The 21,946-nt window shown below is 41.4% G+C and overlaps 2 protein-coding genes across 9 annotated transcripts in view; one reads left to right on the top strand and one right to left on the bottom strand.

The window, feature by feature from the left end:
* Window positions 1–9,394: 9,394 nt before the first annotated feature.
* Window positions 9,395–21,908, bottom strand: ERCC8 (ERCC excision repair 8, CSA ubiquitin ligase complex subunit). 5 transcript variants are annotated; one of them, XM_073605153.1, is made up of 3 exons: window positions 21,536–21,908; window positions 17,427–17,530; window positions 9,395–17,082 (listed from the first exon to the last, which is right to left on the bottom strand). In XM_073605153.1, exon 3 carries the CDS (start codon window positions 16,949–16,951, stop codon window positions 15,752–15,754), a length of 1,200 nt encoding a protein of 399 aa, XP_073461254.1. In that variant the 5' UTR covers window positions 16,952–17,082; window positions 17,427–17,530; window positions 21,536–21,908; the 3' UTR covers window positions 9,395–15,751. The 5 variants fall into 5 exon arrangements, with proteins under 5 accessions (XP_073461254.1, XP_073461270.1, XP_073461245.1 ...); XM_073605169.1 differs by having other exon boundaries at window positions 21,644–21,908; XM_073605144.1 differs by lacking the exon at window positions 17,427–17,530 and having other exon boundaries at window positions 21,622–21,908.
* The window catches only part of FBXW7 (F-box and WD repeat domain containing 7), a 350,901-nt gene continuing 350,665 nt past the window's right edge, over window positions 21,711–21,946 (top strand). For 2 of the 4 annotated variants that reach the window (XM_073605052.1, XM_073605081.1), the window contains exon 1: window positions 21,711–21,860. The gene's annotated coding sequence lies outside the window, so the exon portion shown is untranslated. The remainder of the gene's footprint in view (window positions 21,861–21,946) is intronic. The other 2 variants (XM_073605062.1, XM_073605093.1) reach the window with 2 other exon arrangements.

Below are 21,946 nucleotides of genomic sequence, written 5' to 3'. Positions count from 1 at the left end.
CCAGTGAAGTTACATATCTGAATGGACCCAGTGAGCTGTGGCTCAGCTCGGGTGCCCCCATAGCAAGCTGCTTGCTGTGGGCGCACTCAACAGGAGAGAGGGGCCAGGAGCGCCAGAAAGGGAACCGAGAAGGGGAGGATCGGAACTTCTCTGTGCAAAACCACTGCACAGAGCAGGTAAGTATGACATACTTACATGTTTGTTATTTTTATTTTAAAAAAATACCAGACTTTACAGTCACTTTAAATCAAGTAAATATGATATACTTTCCTATCTAGTTACAATGCTAGCAGCGTATAGATTAAAAATGATCAATGTTGACTCAGAGAGTGAAGTTCCACGTTATGCTGCTGGCATTAGTAAATAGATAGGAAATTATATAATATTTTCTTGTTTTAAACTTTTTCTTTTTTTTCATTTATTCTGTTACTTCTTGGTATCCGGGCTTAGGCAAATAATAGTCATGCATCTTAGTGCATGAGTCTTCAGGAGAGGTTTTCTCAGCTAAGCACACCCTCCTGTGCTAAAGGCAGATGGATTCCAAGAAGTAAATGCTATATGAATCATCTTCCCTTATTCAATATGGCTATGTTCAGAAATGCTAAGGGTTGTTTTTTACAGCAAGTGATTTCTCAGAAAAATAAAGCATGGAGACATAGATGGATGAGTGAGTTTGCTTTGAATATTAGAAATGAACTAAAACAGCGTTTTTGGTTTGTAGCGTTAAGATGAATTGTAGTTCTGCTTTAATGTAACACATCTGCTAGGGCAAAGCAAACAGCAATGACGCTAAGCAAAGGGCATTTACTGAACACAGTAAATTAGAAATTCATCACTTACTGCGCCATAGTAAAGTTTGAACGGTTGCTATAGTGTACAATACTATGCATATTTCCAATGCTCTTTGTATTTGATGAGATGACAACTGAGAGCTTTAGTTTGAGGTGATGGAACCAATAGTGCTTACGAAAACAAGAAAAGCAGAGGCAATACAATAAAGGTCAGATAAATGCGTATATTAGTACACAAATTAATCAGTGTTGTTTCCCATAGGATGCCTTATCGTGGAAACCCTTCCAAACAACATTATAATAAAAGGTAGCTTTCCTGCAGCATCTGCTGTACGGAGGGTTGATTGGATCGTCTGATAATGATGATGAGCTCATTCTTTCTAGTACACCGCTAGCACGTACAACTACAGAACTGCTTTAGCCAGTTGCCACGATACCTAAATATGAGTCTGCCGTCTATAATTAGGATGTGTCAGATCACATGATGCCGGGTTGGTGTCTAGAAAGCAAAATGTAAATTATGGTGCTTAGCCTGTTGCTGGTGCTCGGGGCTTTTGGCTTCACAAGAGCCACTAATAATGTTGAGTTTTTTTACAATGCTGGAGTCTCTATGCTTAGAAAGACGTTAAAGTGGTTGTAAAGCCTAAACATGTTTTACCTTGAAGTGGTTGTAAAGTCAGAAGTTTTTTTTTATCTTAATGCATATGCATTAAGATAAAAAAACGTTCTGTGTGCAGCAACCGCCCCAGCACCCCCTAATACTTACCTAAACCCCATCTCGGTCCAGCGATGTCCATGACTGCCTCAGCCATCCAGGACTCTCCTCCTGATTAGCTGAGACACAGCAGCAGTGCCATTGGTTCCCGCTGCTGTCAAAGTCAGTCAGCCAATCAGGAGCGAGAGGGGCAGGGCCGAACCAGGGCTCTGAGTCTGAATGGACACACGGAGCTATGACTCGGCTCAGGTGCCCCCACAGCAAGCTGCTTGCTGTGGGGCCACTCAACAGGAGGGAGGGGCCAGGAGAGCTGAAGAGGGACCCGAGAAGAGGAGGATTGGGGCTGCTCTGTGCAAAACCAACTGCACAGAGCAGGTGAGTATAACATGTTTGTTATTTTTAGAGAAAAAAAAAACGAGACTTTAGAACCACTTTAATGCATTCCTTGTATTATGGTAAAAGATGTTTAGGTGTCTGTTAAGGTAACTTTACAAGTTATTAAAAAAGATTAGGTTATCCTACTGAAAAAATGTTGTAAAGTATTTAACTCAAAACCAAAAGTGTAATAAATTGCAGAAATACCAATCATTAGCTGTGGTGGCGGCATTCATTTTCTTTTTTTAAGGCTTTTTTCCCCTGGTGATTTGTCCAGTAATGCACCTCCTGTGTTATGCCGCGTACACACGAGCGGACTTTCCAGCATACTTGGTCCAGCGTACCGGAGTCCGTCGGACAATTCGATCGTGTGTGGGCTCCAGCGGACTTTTTTTTCTCAAAAGTTTTGACGGACTTATGTTTCAAATCTACCTGACGGACTCGAGTCCGGTCGAAAAGTCAGATCATCTGTATGCTAATCCGATGGACAAAAACCGACGCTAGGGCAGCTATTGGCTACTGGCTATGAACTTCCTTGTTTTAGTCCGGTTTTACGTCATCACGTACAAATCCGTCTGACTTTGGTTGATCGTGTGTAGGCAAGTTTGTTCATTCGTAAAGTCCGTCATAAAGTCCGTCGAAAAGTCCGCTGGGCAAAGTATGCCGTAAAGTCTGGTCGTGTGTACGCGGCATTAAAGTGCCCCCACTCTGCATGAAGGAGCACATGGGGCACATTTGGACAGCAGCATTCTCAGTCTGGGGGAGGGGAGTGTTAGAAGTACTAGAAGACTTAGATAAACAAACAAATTGACGCTGGACTCCAGTTAGTAATTTAGATTCCGTTACAGATTTTTTTTACCTTTTGGGATGAAGGTTTTACATAAATAAAAGCTGATCATTTTAAGCACCCCTGCCAGTATTAAATGGTCTGTCTCATCCCTGAAAAAACAACAGACTTACTGGTTGGATCATGAGCTGAAAACAGAAGAAAGAAAGCCTAAAAATAAAACAAATGCAGCCATCATATCCAAGAATTGCTTAGCTGCAATATAATAAATGTTTGCTTTTGGGTTTAATACTGCTTTAAATGAGATCTAAAGTTATGAGGAAGGTGAAGTGGCGATTTGGATTTCCTTTAATGCCGCGTACACACGGTCGGACTTTTTGTCTACAAAAGTCCGACAGCCTGTCCGACAGACTTCCGGCGGACTTCCGGCGGACTTTCGGCGGACTTGCAGCAGACTTTCTAACGAACGGACTTGCCTACACACGACCACACAAAAGTCCGACGGATTCGTACGTGATGACGTACACCGGACTAAAATAAGGAAGTTCATAGCCAGTAGCCAATAGCTGCCCTAGCATGGGTTTTTGTCCGTCGGACTAGCACACAGACGAGCGGATTTCGGGGTCCGTCGTAGTTACGACGTAAAGATTTGAAGCATGTTTCAAATCTAAAGTCCGTCGGATTTGAGGCTGAAAAAGTCTGCTGAAAGTCCGGAGAAGCCCACACACGATCGGATTACCAGCCAGCTTTAGTCCGTCGGCGTCCGTTGGACTTTTGTAGATGAAAAGTCCGACCGTGTGTACGCGGCATAAAGGAGACTTAACATCTGTTTTTAATGCTATTGCCTACTCATGAGAATGGGTGGCAATTTGGTCTGGTGAGTGTTATTCCTGAGGAAGAAGGGCTTTTGTGGTGGATTCAAGGTGTCATGTTGTTCACAAGATTTCACTGGTGTGTGACACTTATATGACTCTAATTTTTTGGACTTATTTATTTGTTTATATATATATATATATATATATATATATAGATAGATAGATAGATAGATAGATAGATAGATAGATAGATAGATAGATAGATAGATATACTGTATATATATAGATATATCAATATATATCTATGTCTATCTAACTATCTATATATTTAATGCCTAATTTTGTCTGTCTATACAGTGTGTATATATATATATATATATATATATATATATATATACACACACACACTATCTCACAAAAGTGAGTACACCCTCACATTTTTGTAAATATTTTTTTATGTCTTTCAAGTGACAACACTGAAGAAATGACACTTTGCTACAATGTAAAGTAGTGAGTGCACAGCTTGTATAACAGTGTAAATTTGCTGTCCCCTCAAAATAACTCAACATACAGCCATTAATGTCTAAACCGCTGGCAACAAAAGTGAGTACACCCCTAAGTGAAAATGTCCAAATTGGGCCCAATTAGCCATTTTCCCTCCCCGGATTCATGTGGGGAGCAGGTGTGTTAAATTTGGTGTTATCACTCTCACTCTTATACTGGTCACTGGAAGTTCAACAAGGCACCTCATGGCAAAGAACTTTCTGAGGATCTGAAAAAAAGAATTGTTGCTCTACATAAAAATGGCCTAGGCTATAAGAAGATTGCCAAAACCCTGAAACTGAGCTGCAGCATGGTGGCCAAGACCATACAGCGGTTTAACAGAACAGGTTCCACTCAGTACAGGCCTCACCGTGGTTGACCAAAGAAGTTGAGTGCACATGCTCGGCGTCATATCCAGAGGTTGTCTTTGGGAAATAGACGTATCAGTGCTGCCAGCATTTCTGCAGAGGTCGAAGGGGTGGGGGGGTCAGCTTGTCAGTGCTCAGACCATACGTTGCACACTGCATCAAATTGGTTTGCATGGCTGTCCTCCCAGAAAGAAGCCTCTTAAAATGATGCACAAGAAAGCCCGTAAACAGTTTGCTGAAGACAAACAGACTAAGGACATGGATTACTGGAACCATGTCCTGTGGTCTGATGAAACCAAGATAAACTTATTTGGTTTAGATGGTGTCAAGCGTGTGCGGCGGCAACCAGGTGAGCAGTATAAAGACAAGTGTGTCTTGCCTACAGTCAAGCATGGTGGTGGGAGTGTCATGGTCTGGGGCTGCATTAGTGCTGCCGTCACTGGGGAGCTATAGTTTATTGAGGGAACCATGAATGCCAACATGTACTGTGACATACTGAAGCAGAGCATGATCCCCTCCCTTCGGAAACTGGGCCGCAGGGCAGTATTCCAACACGATAACGACCCCAAACACACCTCCATGGCGACCACTGCCTTGCTAAAGAAGCTGAGGGTAAAGGTGATGGACTGACCAAGCATGTCTCCAGACCTAAACCCTATTGACCATCTGTGGGGCATTCTCAAATGGAAGGTGGAAGAGCACAAGGTCTCCAACATCCACCAGCTGATGTCTTCATGGAGGAGTGGAAGAGGACTCCAGTGGCAACCTGTGAAACTCTGGTGAACTCCATGCCCAAGAGCGTTAAGGCAGTGCTGGAAAATAATAGTGGCCACACAAAATATTGAAACTTTGGGCCCAATTTGGACATTTTCACTTAGGGGGTGTACTCACTTTTGTTGCCAGCTGTTTAGACATTAATGGCTGTATGTTCAGTTATTTTGAATGGACAGTATATTTACACTGTTATACAAGCTGTACACTCACTACTTTACATTGTAGTAAAGTGTAATTTCTTCAGTATTGTCACATGAAGAGATAGAATACCTATAACCTATAATTCGTTTCACTATTTTTGAAGATTTGTTTGCACTGTTGTGAAAGATTGTTGTTATATTACTGATGACTGTTTCAGTGGCAGCGCTGGGGGAAGGGGGGTGATCAGTGGCAATGCTGGGGGTTTGATGGGATCAGTGGCAGTGGGGGTGGTGGGATTAGTTAGGAGACAGTACACTGTGGCAAATTCGAAATCATGTAGAGCAAAGCTCAGTTCAGTGACTGTAGAGGATTTCTGGGCCATAACTTCATCACCAAGGATTTTTCCAGAGGTTTTCTATTGGTTTAGATCAGGACTCTGGGTTGGCCATTTCAATGTTGTCAGCTTCAAGGAACTGCTATACCCATTTTGCTGTGTGACAGGGGGGGCATTGTCGTGCATGAACACTGCTGGCTTATTGGGTGATGAACACAGGGAAGGAACTGCATGTTGTTGAAGAAGGTACTGATAAACATTTGCATTCACTCTGGCATGTAGCTGTATAAGAGGCCCAACTCCTGCTGCAGAAAACATCCTCAAAACCATGACGCTTCCCCCTCCACCTTTCACTGACTTATTTACACACTTTAGGTTTAGTCTTTCCCCAGTTTGAGGACGAAAATAATATTTCCCATCCGATCCAAATAAATTAACCTTGCTTTCATCACTAAGGTGAACTTTGGGCCAGTTCTCCTGTGTCCACACAACATGCTCCTCAGAAAAGGTTAGTCTAGCCTTTTGATTCTTTCTGCTAATGTAAGGTTTGGTCACTGCAAAGTGGGCTTTCAGTCCAAATTCTCTTAATCGGTAAGACACTGTATTACGAGACAGTGTCTCTTACTCTGTTTTGTGCTGAACTGGCGAGCAATCGCAGCTGCAATGTTGAACCGACTGCCCATTGAGATTGTCCGCATTATCCTGTCCTCTCTTGCATTTGTCTTTCATAGACGACAAGCCTTCTTGAGGGGACTTGAATGAGATTGTGATGTTGTAAAGATGCAATACTCTAGAAATCACAGATTTGGAACAACAAACTTCTCTTGCTATGGCTGAAAGGGTCATCCCTTTGGCCTTCATCTGGACAACCAGCTGCTGTAGGGTTTCAGTTACTTTAGAACAGCTCACCATCTTGCAAAGTCAGTGAAAACTGGCTGCCAGTTAGGCTGGATTCACACCTATGCAGTTTTAGTGCTTTTTGCATTTTGCAGATTTGCACTACAGTCCATTTAACATGGTTCCCTATGGAACACGTTCTGTAGTGCAAATCTGCAAAATGCAAAAAGCACTAAAAATGCATAGGTGTGAATACAGCCTTAAATAAGGTTTGTCAGAAAATTAAAGAAATTAGCACAAGGTGCCAGATTAACATCAATAACTATGAGGTATCTGAAAGTGTTCTCTAATTTTAACCCTTTCATGCCTAAGCCTATTTCTGACATTTGCTGCTTACAAGTTAACATCTGTATTTTTTGCTGGAAAATTACTTAGAACCCCAATACATTATATATGTTTTTTAAGCAGAGAGCCTATAGAATAAAATGGCGATCGTTGCAAATTTTTTAGTTCACACGGTATTTGCGCAGCGGTCTTTTATACGCAATTTTTTAGGAAAAAATACACTTTCATGAATTAAAAAAAACAAAACAGTAAAGTTAGCACAATTTTTTTGTATATTGTGAAAGATGACATTACACCGAGTACAGTGCCTTGCAAAAGTATTCCCACCCTTGGTATTTTTCGTGTTTTGTTGCCTCAGAATCTGGGATTAACATGGATTGTTTGAGGATTTGCATCATTTATTAAACAAAACACGCCTACAACTTTGAAGATGTTTTTTTTTTTTTATTGTGCAGCAAACAACAAATAGGACAAAATAACAGAAAAATTCAATGTGCATAACTATTCACCCCCCTAAAGTCAATACTTTGTAGAGCCACCTTTTGCTGCTCCACACATCACTACACTACACTACACTATCACAGCTCCAAGTCGCTTTGGATAAGTTTCTATGAGCTTGCTACATCTTACCACTGGCATTTTTGCCTGTTCCTCTTTGCAAAACTGCTCCAGCTCCTTCGAGTTGGATGGTTTGCACTTGTGAACAGCAATCTTTAAGTCTGACCACAAATTTTCTATTGGATTGAGGTCTGGGCTTTGACTAGGCCAGTGATGGCGAACCTTGGAACTGCATTTCCCATGATGGTCTGCACTGCAGAGTGCATGAGCATTAAGGAAAATGTAGTTCCAAAACATCTGGAGTGCCAAGGTTCGCTATCAGTGGACTAGGCCATTCCAACACATTTACATGTTTCCCCTTAAACCACTCAACTGTTGGTTTAGCAGTGTGTTTGGGGTCATTGTCCTGCTGGAAGGTGAACCTCCATCCTAGCCTCAAATCGCACACAGAGTGGTACAGGTTTTGCTAAAGAATATCCCTGTATTTAGCACCATTCATCTTACCCTCAACCCTGACCAATTTCCCAGTCCCGACTGCTGAAAAACATCCCCACAGCATGATGCTGCCACCACCATGTTTCACTGTGGGGATGATGTTCTTTGGGTGATGTGTTGGGTTTGCGCCAGACATAGCATTTTCTTTGATGGCCAAAAAGTTCAAATTTAGTCTCATCAGACCAGAGCACCTTCCTCCATACATTTTGGGAGTCTCCCACATGCCTTTTCGCAAACTCAAAATGTGCCATTTTGTTTTTTGCTGAAAGTAATGGCTTTCTTCTGGCCACTCTGCCATAAAGCCCAAATCTATGGAGCATATGGCTTATTGTCGTCTTATGTACAGATACTCCAGTCTGTGCTGTGGAACTCTGCAGCTCCTCCAGGGTTACCATAGGTCTCTGTGCTGCCTCTCTCATTAATGCCCTCCTTGCCCGGTCCGTGAGTTTTGCTGTGCGGCCGTCTCTTGACAGGTTTACTGTTGTGCCATGTTCTTTCCATATGGTTATGATAGATTTGCTGGTGCTCCTAGGGATCAAAGATTTGAATATTTTTTTTATAACCTAACCCTGACTTCTCAACATTGTCCCTTACTTGTTTGGAGCATTCCTTGGTCTTCATGGCAGTGTTTGCATGCCTCTTGCTTAGGTGTTGCAGCCTCTGGGGCCTTTCAAAAAGGTGTGTATATGTAATGACAGATCATGTGACACACAGGTGGACATCATTTCACTAATTATGTGACTTCTGAAGGTAATTGGTTGCACCAGAGCTTTTTATGGGCTTCATAACAAAAGGGGGAGAATACATACATACGCACATGCCAATTATCAGTTTTTTATTTCTGAAAAATAGTTTTATGTATATATTTTTCTAATTTTACTTCACCAACTTAGACTATTGTGTTATGATCCATCACATATAATTCATATTAAAAAAAAAACATTTAACTAAAGGATGTAACAAAATAGGTAAAAAGCCAAGGGGGGTGAATACTTTTGCAAGGCACTGTAAATAGATACCTAACATGTTATGCTTTGAAATTGCACACACTTGTGGAATGGCGACAAACCATGGTACTTAAAAATCTCCATAGGCGACCCTTTTAAAAAAAATGTAAAGGCTACCAGATTAGAGTTACAGAGCAGGTTTTTTGCTAGAATTATTGCTCACTCTGACGATCGCGGCGATACCTCAACATGTGTGATTTTAACACCATTTACATTTGTAGCCGCGACTTACATGTGCAGCAAGGAAAATGCATAAGCACAGGGGTGCTTTAAACTTTTTTTTTCTTATTTATTTTATTTTTTTAACATTGTCCCTTTATAAAAAAAAATCTGATCAATTTTATTGGTGTCACAAGGAATGTAAACATCCCTTGAGACAGTAATGGGTGATGACAAGTACTCTTTATGGAGGGATCGGGGGTCTAAAAGACCCCAAATCCTTCCTTTGAACTTAAAAGTATTCAGACCGCCAAAAATCGGCATTTCTGAATACTGTCATTTTTTTTAAATCGGCATCATTGGCAGCTGAGTAAAGCGGAAGCGACGTTGCTTCTGGGATTTTACATAGGAGCCAAATGCGGCTTCGTTCGGGTCTCAGCCTAGGTGGCGGACGCACCGAAATGGTGGCTCAGGACGTCCCCTCCAGCTCCTTTAGGATAACAGCCGAGCTGCTTCAGTTGTTATTACTAAAAAGCCAACCGCTGGCTCTAAAAAATGGTACTGGGGTGATGCCTGTTGGCGTGAAGGGGTTAATCAATGTTTTTTCAAATCTAATTTTTTTATTCTGTGCTTCAAAATATATGTAACTCATATAATATGCTTAAAAAAATGCTCTATTACTCCTGTTTAGATTTCAAATATGCAATTACTTTGAAATTTAGGAAACTGTAGGTTACTCTCTAATTTTGATCTCCAGTATATATCACATCTATGCTGCCATGGATTGGCGTCAGGAAAGGAAAATTATGGTAAGTATTTGAAACAATTTTAATTTTTTTTTCTAACAAATTATCATATCCCAACCTGATAAAAAAAAAAAAAAAAGTACATTATCTGGAGAACCAAAATGGGCCCTTCGTCTAAAAATCCTAAAGAATCTCTCTAACTCAATGTCAGCTTCCAGTTTATCGCCAAGATAGACACGCACAAAGCCTAACACCCCCTTGTTTAGCACCTGGCACTGACCTAGTGAAAATGTTTGATGAAAGATTCAACACTAGGTCGCTTTCTTTGTCTAGCTCCTGCTGGAACAACTCAGTCGTCACTGCGGAGGTGTTGCGACGAGAACTGGGATGAAGTGTGGGACTATCCTTTCCAGCAGCCACTGTTGGCCATGGATAGACTTAACCACTAGAAACAATCCACAGGATCCACTTGGCAGAAAACCGAAACCAAAATTGACAGTTTTAAAAAAATATTTATATTTTTATATAGAATTGTAATATATTCGACTTTTTAATTAATATCATTAATTTAAATGATAATGAATTTATCGTCGGTCATTATTGGCACCCTTAGTGCACGCCATAAGCACAGTAAAATCGCTGCAAATTCATGTAAAAAAAAGTGGCATTAATTGGCACCTTTTTTTCTTATTGGCTGAAAGCCGAAAACACAATTTTCGCCTGAAATGTTTCAGTGGCTGAAATTTCGGTGCATCTCTATTTTCCACCATGTATATGTGTCCCTTTCAACTGCCCCCCAAACATTATGTACCGGTTTGCAATGTGTCTGGATAAAGCTCCTGCTAGCGTGGTTGCTTGTTGCACCATTTTTTTATTCATGCCCCTCCCTCCTCCCCCTGGCATATTATCTAGATTAGAGCCTGGTATATAGGACCTGCTGCCCTCATGTATCTTATCTTGATCTTATGTCCCACACACTTTTGTGCATCTTTTCTTTCTTTACTTTCATTTTAAATAATTTGTTTGGGTCCAGCCCAAACAATTTCCTTCACTAACGTGTGATGTATAAACTTTATGTAGCTTCAGCTACATACAGTATACAGCACTGTGTTCCAGGTGGGAGACGAGACCTTCCTGTTTTACACCCAGAAAAAACAAAACAGCATTGGGCTGAGCGGCACTTAGCCATTTATAGGCAGCTTTGTATTAGATCACATGAATACAAAGCTTAGTCTGATTGGCTGAGTCAGAGAGGCAGGCTGATAATGTCACAATCTATGACTTGGCCAGGAACAGAATACAACGCCGCTCAGACTAAAGCTATTTTGTTCTGGGTGTGGGACAAGGTCTCATCTTAAAACCTGCAACACAGTGCTGTATACTCTATGTACCTGAGGCTACATATAGTTTATACAGCGCACCCAGTGGTCACATTAGTGAAGGAAATAGTCAGATTACCCCAGCTTGGCCCAACTGATAATATTTACATTTTTAAGTAAACATGGACATAAGCTTTACAATTATGAAACATTTCTCTATATAAACTTCAATTGTGCAACTTGTTGGCATTAGAGTGTTGTAGTGAACATGGTATCAATCCTAAAATGCTACACATCTTTGGGAAAATACAGAGCTTGTTGACAGTAACATAATAAAATATTCAGAATTGAGCAGAGAATCTGTTTCAACGCAAATTGACCAAGATGTAGGAGTTATTTTAATATAAATATGTCCTCTCAATATTTTTCTCTTCTAAATGAACAGCTCACACATATTGGGTTGACATGTGTTTGATGCTTTTTAATGGAAAAAGCATCTACAAGGGCAAAAAAATTTGAAGTTTTAATGGACCCTTAGGCTGGGTTCGCACATGAGTGCAAAATAAAAGCTCCGGTTTCCCTGCGAATATAAAAAGCAGTTGTTCAGTGGTTCCTCTCTGTTGTAGCTGCGGATCAGGTGACCAGGGAGAGGGGGGAGGTGTAGTGAGGAGGAAGAGAGAATTTGTGTTCAGAACGGAACACATCTGCGAATCAGATGCATTCCCATTTTGAAGATTTTGTGCCTGCAATTCGCACCGCACTGCCTAGAAAACGCACACTTTTGTGGCAGGCAGACTGTGGATGCAACGCACATATGTGAACCAGACCCATTGAATCAAACACATTTTCAAATATTCTGCAAATTGGATGCGGTGTACACCGCATCCAATTTGCATATGTGTGAACCCAGCCTTAAAGTTCATGCAGTAAATTCAGCTGATTCATACAATAAAACTTGTAGGCAGCACTCACATCGGCAGTTGCTCCTTTCATTAAATTAATGAAAATGCACTTTCAGTGTAAATCATATGACATGTAAAACATGTTGTTATAAAGCACTCCTTACAGGTAAAGGAACTGGAATTTTGCTGCACACCATGGAAAATAAAGTAATTTCTTTGGGGTAGACCCTGACCTTCAGTGTTATGCAGCGTAAACTAAAGCTCTGTAGGTTTTTGAGAGTTGCATTTTAGGATTTGATCCTTAGACTGTGCCAGCTAAACAAACACCTTTCTAAAGCTGGCCATACACCTATAGATTATCTGTAGATTTTCTATGGTTAGATGGAAAAAGTGGAAGATTCCTCCATCCACACAGTTTAGCGAACATGGAGAAATCTGTTGCACTTTTTCCATCTAACCATAGAAAATCTGCAGATAATCTATAGGTGTATGGCCAGCTTAAGTCTGAGCTTAGATTGGTATCCTGCTGAATGCAGTTCACATCAACACCATGTATTTAGTATGTCCTCACTTCATTAATCATCTCAATACCAGACACTTGCTTCCTCCCTTCCTATTCAGGCCAAGTTTCAGATTTCGGAGCTGTCACACTTTGAATGACTATGACTCAGTCATGCAACACTGTACCCAAATGAAATGTTTAGCATTTTTTGAGACAGATAGAGCTTTGTTTTGGTGGAGCTCCTGCTCCTTTTCGGGTGACAAGCTTCACGCAATTTGTGAAGGCGCAGTTTGCTGCGTGACAGCTGTAGAAGAATCACATAGCTTTTGGGGTGCCATTGAAGGATACTAGCACCCAAACACATGCAGAGCTGGCAGCACTAATATGATCAGCGCCACAGTGGTACAATGTCCCCATTTACTCTGCTGACAGTATGTGGGGGGGGGGGGGGGGTGTTGGTGGAACAACAGTTTTAATTTATTTTTTGTTATTTTTTTCCTCATACTGTCACCAGCACAGTGCAGTGTTACTAGAGTGACACCATACTACTCGAGGGTGATCAGGAATTTTGTTGTTTCTTTACATTCTCTGATTGCTTATTACTGTGATGATCACAGTCTTCAAAGGTTTCAGTCATGAATCCTTGCTTACTACTGGGATGCTGCGATTGGTCAAAACTATCACATAGTACATGGCCTATGACTGACCCTGGTACCATATGAGCTCTGTGACCAACCACAGAGATGATCACAGTAGTAAGCAAAGCATCATGAATAACAGACTTGCTCACTATTGTGACTGTGATCAGTCACAGCTATTACATGGTACCAGGGCCACTCACTGCAGCCTGTTACCATGATCCACTATTGGCTGTGTTTCATTCTGGAAGGACATAAGGGTACATCCTTTCAGAAAAACAGAGCACCCACCCAGTCCTTTATGTACACTGGCTAGGCAGGAAGCAGTTAAATTGCTCATGGAATGTGCAAATAAGACACCTAGACACAAAAAATGGGTAAAAAAAAGAAAAATATCCCCGATGCCTACATCCTCTTAGCGGAACAACCACAACTGTTTAGAAAAATCCCATTGTGGTCATTTAGAGGGTAGCTCCACTGGCAAAGAAGATAAAGATTAATGGCAGAGCCATATGGAAGACCTACTAGGTCTCTTGTATATACCAGAAACTGCCCTGTATTATGGGACTACAGTGCTATAACACAGCAGTAAAAAAAGTGACGTGGACCAAATCATTTCATACTTACACATACTCCTAATACATCACGTGCACAAAAGATTTGCTTTACAGCGGTATTAAATCCAAAAGCATACATTATATGTGGTGGCTGCATTAGTTTTCTTTTTTAGGCTTTCGTTTACTTTCTTCTCATCTGGTGATCTGGCCAGTAAGTCTGTTGTTTTCAATAGACCAAGCTGCCTGCAGATGTAGAAGTTAGAGGGTTGAGGCATATCATTTACCACTGACAGGGCGCTTACAATGGTCAGCTTTTATTTACTTATGTAAAACCTTTATCCCAAAGGGAATAAAAATGTTTCTGTAACTGCTTAAAAAGTGTTAAGTGGAGTTGTGGTGTATTTGTTAGTGTATTTAACCACTTAGCACCAGGTGATGTGCCCATACATGACCTGAATTTGAGTTGTTCTACTGGGATGATGCCTGCAGCTGCAGGCATCATCCCGGTATTGTTTTTTAGACCCAGCGGAGCTGTTTCTTGTAAAAACAATCCTAGCGGCTAAATAGCCACTGGATTGCTTTTACAAGCGGCTCGCCCATCCCACAAGGGAACCAAAGGATAGTAATTTCGCCAGTTGACCATAGAGCTGATTGGGGACTTGAACTGCCCTGATCATCTCAATGGGCTAAGAAACTGCATTTCATCACTTCCGTTCTCAAATGTTGTAAATAAACCATTAGTGGTTTGTAAAAAGCTTTGGATCATACTGATCTTGGTATGATCCAAAGTTTTTAAGTGCAGAGGAGACATCTGGGGTCTAAAGCCTGGTATATACAGGCATTTTTTTTCATTCAACCCAGTGGTCTGAATCCCCCCCCCAAAAAAAAAAACTGAGGCACTCGCTGTTACTAACTATGCAATGTTAGTACAGCAACCTCCCCGCTAGGCTATTGTCTTCTGACAGGGAAAGCACCCACCTGCCAGAACACACTGGTCAGCCCTCGCAGCCATTGGCTGCAAGCATTGAACGGATGCCGGTCGGCTACTGGTTTTGCTGCATGCCCATTCGAAAGAAGCTGGACAGGATGCTGTACATACTGGCCAAATGTGGCTTATGTTAAACTGGCCAATATTCGACCCACGTGTACCAACCTTAATAATCTCCAGATGTTTCAGTAAAGAGGACCTGTCAATGCTCATTGCTATCATAAGGCACGTTTACATAACTTTCGAGAACAATAAAAGTGATAAAAAAAAGTGAATTTTAAAGCCTGCCAATGCTCGCGCTCAAAACTGGTCACTCTCGCATCGTTACGTAAACAGCGATTGCACCATACATGTGAGGTATCATTGTAAACTTCAGACCGAAAGCAATAATTATAACACCAGATCTCCTGTGTAAATACAAAGTGTGGCTTTTAAAGGATCGCCTCTGGATAATATAATTTACATAGTTTGTCATTGTTCCATGGGTGTGTGCAATTTTAAATGTGACATGTTTGGGGTCTATTTACTTGGCGTAGCATCTTTTATATTTTCCCAAGCAACTGGTTATTATATTGTGTTTTTGTACATTAAAATTCATTAAACTGTATTTTTCCCAAAACAATTGCTTTTGAAAAACTACTGCATTGTGTGACATGAAAAAACTGCAACACCCACCATTTAATTTCCAGGGTCTCTGCTTTAAATAATGTTTGGGGGTTTCAAGTCATTTTTTTTTCAGAAAAAAAAAAAAAAAAAAAAAAAGCTGTTTTTTACATTTAGGAGATAAGTGTCAGAACAGGCTGGTCTTCAAGTAGTTAAATCTGCTTGCACATCCAACACTGCCCATCCTCCAGACTGACAATGCTGCTCTCTAAAGGGAGTCCGTGGCACAGGTGAAAACAGATGGAAAAAAGCCTAAACTAGTGCAGCCACCACATCTATGTTTGGTAAGCTCAATATATTACATTTTTGGTTTTAATACTGCTTTAAGACAAAAAGGCTGCCATTTTGAATAACAGAATATACAACTAACAAAATAAATGTGTTAATTTACATCAAGAATCTTCATCACTGCTACTCCATGCATCATGAAATGCAGGGTGAATATGGGCTTGTGACCTAGATGATTGAGTGTCATCATCTGGAACAGGCTCCCGCATTGCGGGTACCCAAGCCAAAACATCACAGTCCTTGCCTCCACTATACAAATCCTGATATTGAGGTTGAAAGACACAGCAGTCTACATCACTATAATGTCCTCTCAGAACACTTATTTTTTCACCGGTATATATGGTGTACACAACTATTGTGCTATCAACTGGAACAAATGCAAAGTCTGGATTGCAGCCCACTGAAACTGTAAACTTTACACATTTACGGCTGTTATTTAAAACTTTGCCATAATTAACCAGAGTATTTTCCCCTGTAGCACTGTTCCATAGTCTCATTCTGTTATCTGTGCCAAGAGTCAATAGGTGGAGCCCATCACTGGTAAAGCATAACCCATTCACTCTTCCATTATGGGCAGTGTTAGCAGCTTCTGAAGAAGATTTCGATTTCTCTCCATTGTGTTGATCCAGTGTGATCAGGCACCCTGTAGCTTTGCGGACATCCCACAGTTTTACTCTACTGTCGGCACTTGCAGTTGCTAAAATAGAGTCATAGCGTGGAGACCAGCAGACAGACAACACTTCAGCTCTGTGACCCTGCAATATGTGTGAACAAGAGCCAGATTTTAAGTCACATAACTGAACTTTAGGATTTTTTGTTCCAACTGCTATTAAGCTATGCTTGGTTGCTAGCGGAGACATGTGGTGGCTGTAAACATTACCATCAAACTGAAAGACTTCAGCTAGCTTTAGTGAATTGGTGTCCCATATCTTCAGAGTCTTATCAAATGAGCTTGATGTAAACATTCCAGTGTCGTGAGGGTACCACTGAACGGTTTCAACACTGAATTTGTGTACGTCAGGCAGGCCTTTGCCAACCTTACACAGTGCTCTGCATGTATACGAAGGCGTTTTAGTCAAATTTTTAAGGTCATATATAACAATAACGCCATCTGATCCACCAGATAGCATATATCTTCCTTCCACAGGTTCAATGTCAAGCGTGTTGATCCCATTTTCATGTATTCGCTCAACATTCCTGTCCTTGTTTAAATCCAAACTTAGTACTCTCCGTGTGGCTTCAGCTCGTGTGAGGCGAACAGGGTTATCTAAGCCACAGATCCGGGACCACAGAAAGCTGAGCATTCTTCAAAATGGGGTAAAAACAAGTTAATTTGCTATAAAATCCAAGGCCACACGAATAAAGGGCATGATTTAGAAATTGGTTTTAAAAGCTATGACACTATTTGATCTATCTTGAGTTTTCTGAGCAATGCCTGCAAGAAAATACAAACAATGAGTGTGATAATGTATTCAATGCTGCAGTTACTTAAAGTGGAACTTGCATGAAAAAAACACCACATGGTAACTATAATCTACATTGTTCACATAGGGGGAGATTTATTAAAACTTGAGAGTGTGAAATCTGGTGCAGCTCTAGATAGAAACCTATCAGCTTCCAAAGCTTAATTGATCAAGCTGAAGTTAGAAGCTGATTGGCTACCATGTACAGCTGCACCATATTCTAAGTTTTAGTAAATATCCCCCCATAGTCTTGTAAAGCAAGAAAAATATGTAAATTATCTGTACTTTATTCTTGCTGTAAGGTGTCTGGACTCACCCACATTACATGCTGTGGTCTTTTGGGTTGGCAAAGATCTGGTGCTCTGGTTAAATGGTGTGTCATTGATTTTTGGGCATAGTTTCCAGAGTTTAGTTCTGAAACTGAAGAATAAAATATAAAACTAAAAAAAGTTAATCAAAAAATAAAGAATATTACCTCCCCAATATATGTTCGATGTTCTGTATGGCATTTGCATTGATAAGGTATTTTGTGCTATTTTGAACCACTGACAACCTGACTTGATCTAACTTTAAAAAGTGTTACTAAACCCACAACAGTAAAATCAGTCTGTATATGCAGTAATGCATGCTTGTTATATTCACTGCGGAACCTAAGAGGTTAATCCTCTCCAGTGTGTAAAAAGGCTGTTTGATCCTGTATGCACAGATCCTCCCCTCCTTCCACTGACTCCAAAACAGGTCCGGAAAAGACAGGTACTGGAGTCAGGCTGCACATGCTATTTGGTGTGTATTGCTACAGAGTTTATGTGATCAGCACAGGGCCAATCGGCATTGTCCAGACAGAGGGTCAGGGGTCCTGCATCCTGCTAGGTCAGCCAGTAAAGTATGAAAACTCCTCCTACAAGCTTTAACAAGGCACTGATAGAAGTCACAAGACTGCTATATACTGCTGATGAGAAAAAGTATTTAGCAGGTTATATTTACTAAAATAATTGCATTCCATGTTCTGTGTACTGTGGGAGACCAGATATAGTGAATGCAGGGCCCTGGGTTTAGTAACACTTTAATGTTATGCTAACAATTAATGCATTTTTCTCTGTGCATTACAATGTAGCATTAAAGTGGCATTAATCCCAAAAATGTAATATATCACAGCTTACCAATCATTAGATGGGGTGGTCCTGTTGAAAAATAACATACTTACTGGCCAGATAACCAGATGAAATAAAGGGAAAAAAGCTGAAAAAAAGAAAACTAATACACAGCCATCACATCTAAGAATTGGTAAGCTGCAATATAATAAATGCTTGTTTTTGGGGTTTAATACCGCTTAAAAAAAAAGGGGGGGGGGACAAAATCTCCCCTGAATTACAAGGCAAGCTTTCATTTCAACCCCTTTGCGCCGACCGCACACATATATGCTGCCTTACGGAAGTGGCCTTTTTTCCATGGGGCTACATATATGCGTTTCTCCCTTTGTGCTGGGAGTACGTACTAACGGTCAGGACTTGGGACTGTCGGTTCCGGGTCATCTGTTCGCTGTGATAGCCTCTGATTGTCTATCACAGCGATCAGTCACTGCGAGCCCACCCCTGAGTTTCCTTCTTCTTCTGAATGAAGAGAATGGTACATTGTATCTTCCTCTTCTGGCAGGAAAGGAATTGTAAAGTGTGTAAAACACACACACACAAAAAAAAAGAATGAAAATAAAAAATACATTTAAAAATAAAAGTAAAGAAAACAAAACATCAAGATCAAGGTTGCCAGGATTATTGTTAGGGTAAAGGTCACGGTCAGCATATTTATGTAGAACAGTTGTCTCCAAACTACGGCCCTCCAGTTGTTCGGGGACTACAATTCCCATCATGTCTAGTCCTGTCTGTGAATGTCAGAGTTTTTCAATGCCTCATGGGACGTGTAGTTCCACAACAGCTGGAGGGCCGTAGTTTGGAGATTCCTGGTGTAGAATAAAAAAAATAATAATTGTTTAATTGGTATCAGGTGTCAGTTTCAGTGCATTTTAGGCAGGATAAAAAAATAAATAAATAAAAAAATAAGTGGTACGACTGCAATCGTCAGGTGAGGGAGAATTAATTTTGGGTTGTTCTTTGGTGGTGAATTATGATAATAGCAAGAAATATACAGCTAAATTAAAAAAAGAAAAAAGTACAAGAACTTCTTTTGGGTGTCAGGTGTCCCGCGATTCTATGTGCGTGATTTTACTGCAATTCCTTGGGCGACAATTGTGGCAGAATCACACCACAATTTGGTGCCAAAGTAATGGGGATCGCAAGGGCGTCCTGCGATTTGTGGAGTTTTCTAATCACGGGCAGAATCACAGCGATTCCGCCCGTAAAACAGAAAGCCATGGTGTGAATGGAGCCTTAGCAATAAAACCTGGAAGCTGATTGGTTTCTCTGCGGAAGTGATTTTGCACTGTCCAGCTTTAGTAAATAAACCCAGAATTCTTAACTTTTTTTTTCATTTTGGAATGATCTCAGTTCTGCATCGATCTGAACACATGCAGGGAAAGGCTTTTGAACTGAGGCTAAAGAAAAATTAAAGGCAAAACTTTTTTATTTTGAATAGAGTAAGGGAAAGTTAGAACCCTTACGTTTTTTCTTTTTCCCATCTGTACCCAACTAGGGGACATCCCTTTACTTCCTGTCCCATAGCCAAAACAAGAAGTGAGAGGAAATCCCTGGCTGTCATCAGAACTAGTGTCCCCATTGGAAAATGTTCCCTCTATTCCTGTTCTGGTGGTCACCCAATATTTGAGAATTTCTTTTACTTTCTGTTATAACAGTAAACAGGAAAAATATAGATGGTAACGAAAACACTAATGGAACACAGAGAGCAATAAAAGCTGAAAGGTGTTCTAAATCCTCTCCACTCTATCCAAATCATAAATAAAAAAAAAAAAAAAAAAAAGAAGAATGGACCTTTAGGGTTTATTTACATCTGTGCATTCCTGGAATGCATGAAAAACACGTTGCGCTTGTGGAGCCATTAATTCCTATTAGTACCTGAAATGCGGTCAGCTGATGCACAATTTGCCACACTACAACGCGTGACAAACATGCAGTAAAAAGCAGGCAAAGCTCTATGCCTGAAAAGTTTTGGGAGCTTCTTTGCTGCATTTACTTTTTCAGACAGGCCAGCTCATTTAAGTGAATGGGGTACCTGAACCATGATGTACAAAAAATGTGCGCAGACGTGTGCATTCACACTATGCAGTTATACTTAAAAGGTAAGTTCACCTTTACATAAAAATCTGTAAAGTGAGCTTACACAGGACCCCCTCCTCAGCCGCCCCTGTCCTGCTGACCAGGAGCGAAGCAATCTCCCGTTCTGAGCCCTGTTATAGCTGCGTCACGGGTCAGAGGTTTAAAAATCCCCACAGCTTAATCTCCAAAACGTACTCCGTCAGGAGGTATTTTTAAGAGCATTCTAATTGGTCGGCGCTGACCAATCAGAACCCGTCCTGTCAGCGGGGAAGGAGTAGAGTGAAAGCTGAGCGAATTTCTAAGCCCCGGACCCGTGACGTGGCTACAGCAGGGCTCAGAACAGGAGATTGCTGCGCTCCAGGTCAGAGGAGGGGTCCTGAGCAAGGATGAGCTCCGGCGTGTTCGCATGTGCCGAGCCTGCCAGGAACTTGGCACTGCACAGCACTAATCACAAGCAGTGAGACATTTCCCGATGTGCGGTTGCAGAGATCGGGAAATGTCTCACTGCCTGTGATTAGCATAGCACATTGCCGACTTTCTGGTGTGCTCGGCATGTGCAGCATGCGAACACGTCCGAGCTCAATCCTTAGTCCTGAGTAAGCTCACCTTACGGATTTTTTTGTAAGTTAAACTTACACTTTAAACAATTCTCTGTGCAAAGACAGACTAAATGCTGCCATTGATGACCACCCCTTGAAAATTCCTGATGCCTGGCTGTCATGGTGATCCAATGGCTTCAATACTTTTAGAAGCACTGGCCTAAAACAAGAATGTAGACCAGGAACTTTCCACCCAACATGTTTCTAAAATGGTATACACAACGGTCGTCCGATTTCCCACAAAGGTGTGTATCATGAGGTAGCCGACAATGGTATTAGCTTGTACGAAAATTCTCCAACAACAAAGGCAAACTTTCTTTCTTGTGTATGATTTCTTTTTTTTTTTTTTTTGTGGCCACCTTCTTCCAGGTCATTCTTTGCTTCTTTTCACATGCGTGTTTCTCTATGCAACTATTTCTGTACGATTAATGTACACATCGACAATCAGCCAATTGTTCCTCGTACAGAATTTTTCTTCCAATTTCCTATAGTGTGTACCCACCTTCTGAAAGAGGTCAGTTATGGCCTCCCCTGTACTCTTCTCTGACTCCAGGCCATGTAGCCTCCCCAACCCCATACTTCTTCTACACAGCACTTACATATGAAACCGAACCGGCCCAGAAAGCCCAATTAGACAGCTCGCTATCGAATCCCAGCTCCTCCAACCAACACAGTCTCAACTCACATCACATCATTACCATCATTACCATCATCACAGAACTTCCCGTCCTTGTTCCGTCTCTCACGGATGATCTCACCACATCTGCGACGTCGGTAGCACTGGTTGTTGCCGAGCGACTGACGTCATCCCGGCGCGCCCTCTCTCTTCCCCGAGCTTGTGTCTCTCGGCGAGCACCTTCCGCCAAGTGCGCGTGTGCTGGAGTGTACGTGAGGAGCGGAGTGTTCTCAGTCGGCCCCGACCAGGTACCGAGCACCGGGCTCTACCACCGGAGGGTTCTCTACTGTGTGTGTCAGGGTCTCCCCCATACTCGTGTGTACAGGAGGGCTTC

Source organism: Aquarana catesbeiana, linkage group LG01 (assembly GCF_042186555.1).
Source record: "Aquarana catesbeiana isolate 2022-GZ linkage group LG01, ASM4218655v1, whole genome shotgun sequence".
In the NCBI taxonomy this organism is placed as follows: domain Eukaryota; kingdom Metazoa; phylum Chordata; class Amphibia; order Anura; family Ranidae; genus Aquarana; species Aquarana catesbeiana.
The sequence above is the reverse complement of the archived record's forward strand: the minus strand, read 5'-3'. Positions and strand labels throughout refer to the sequence as shown.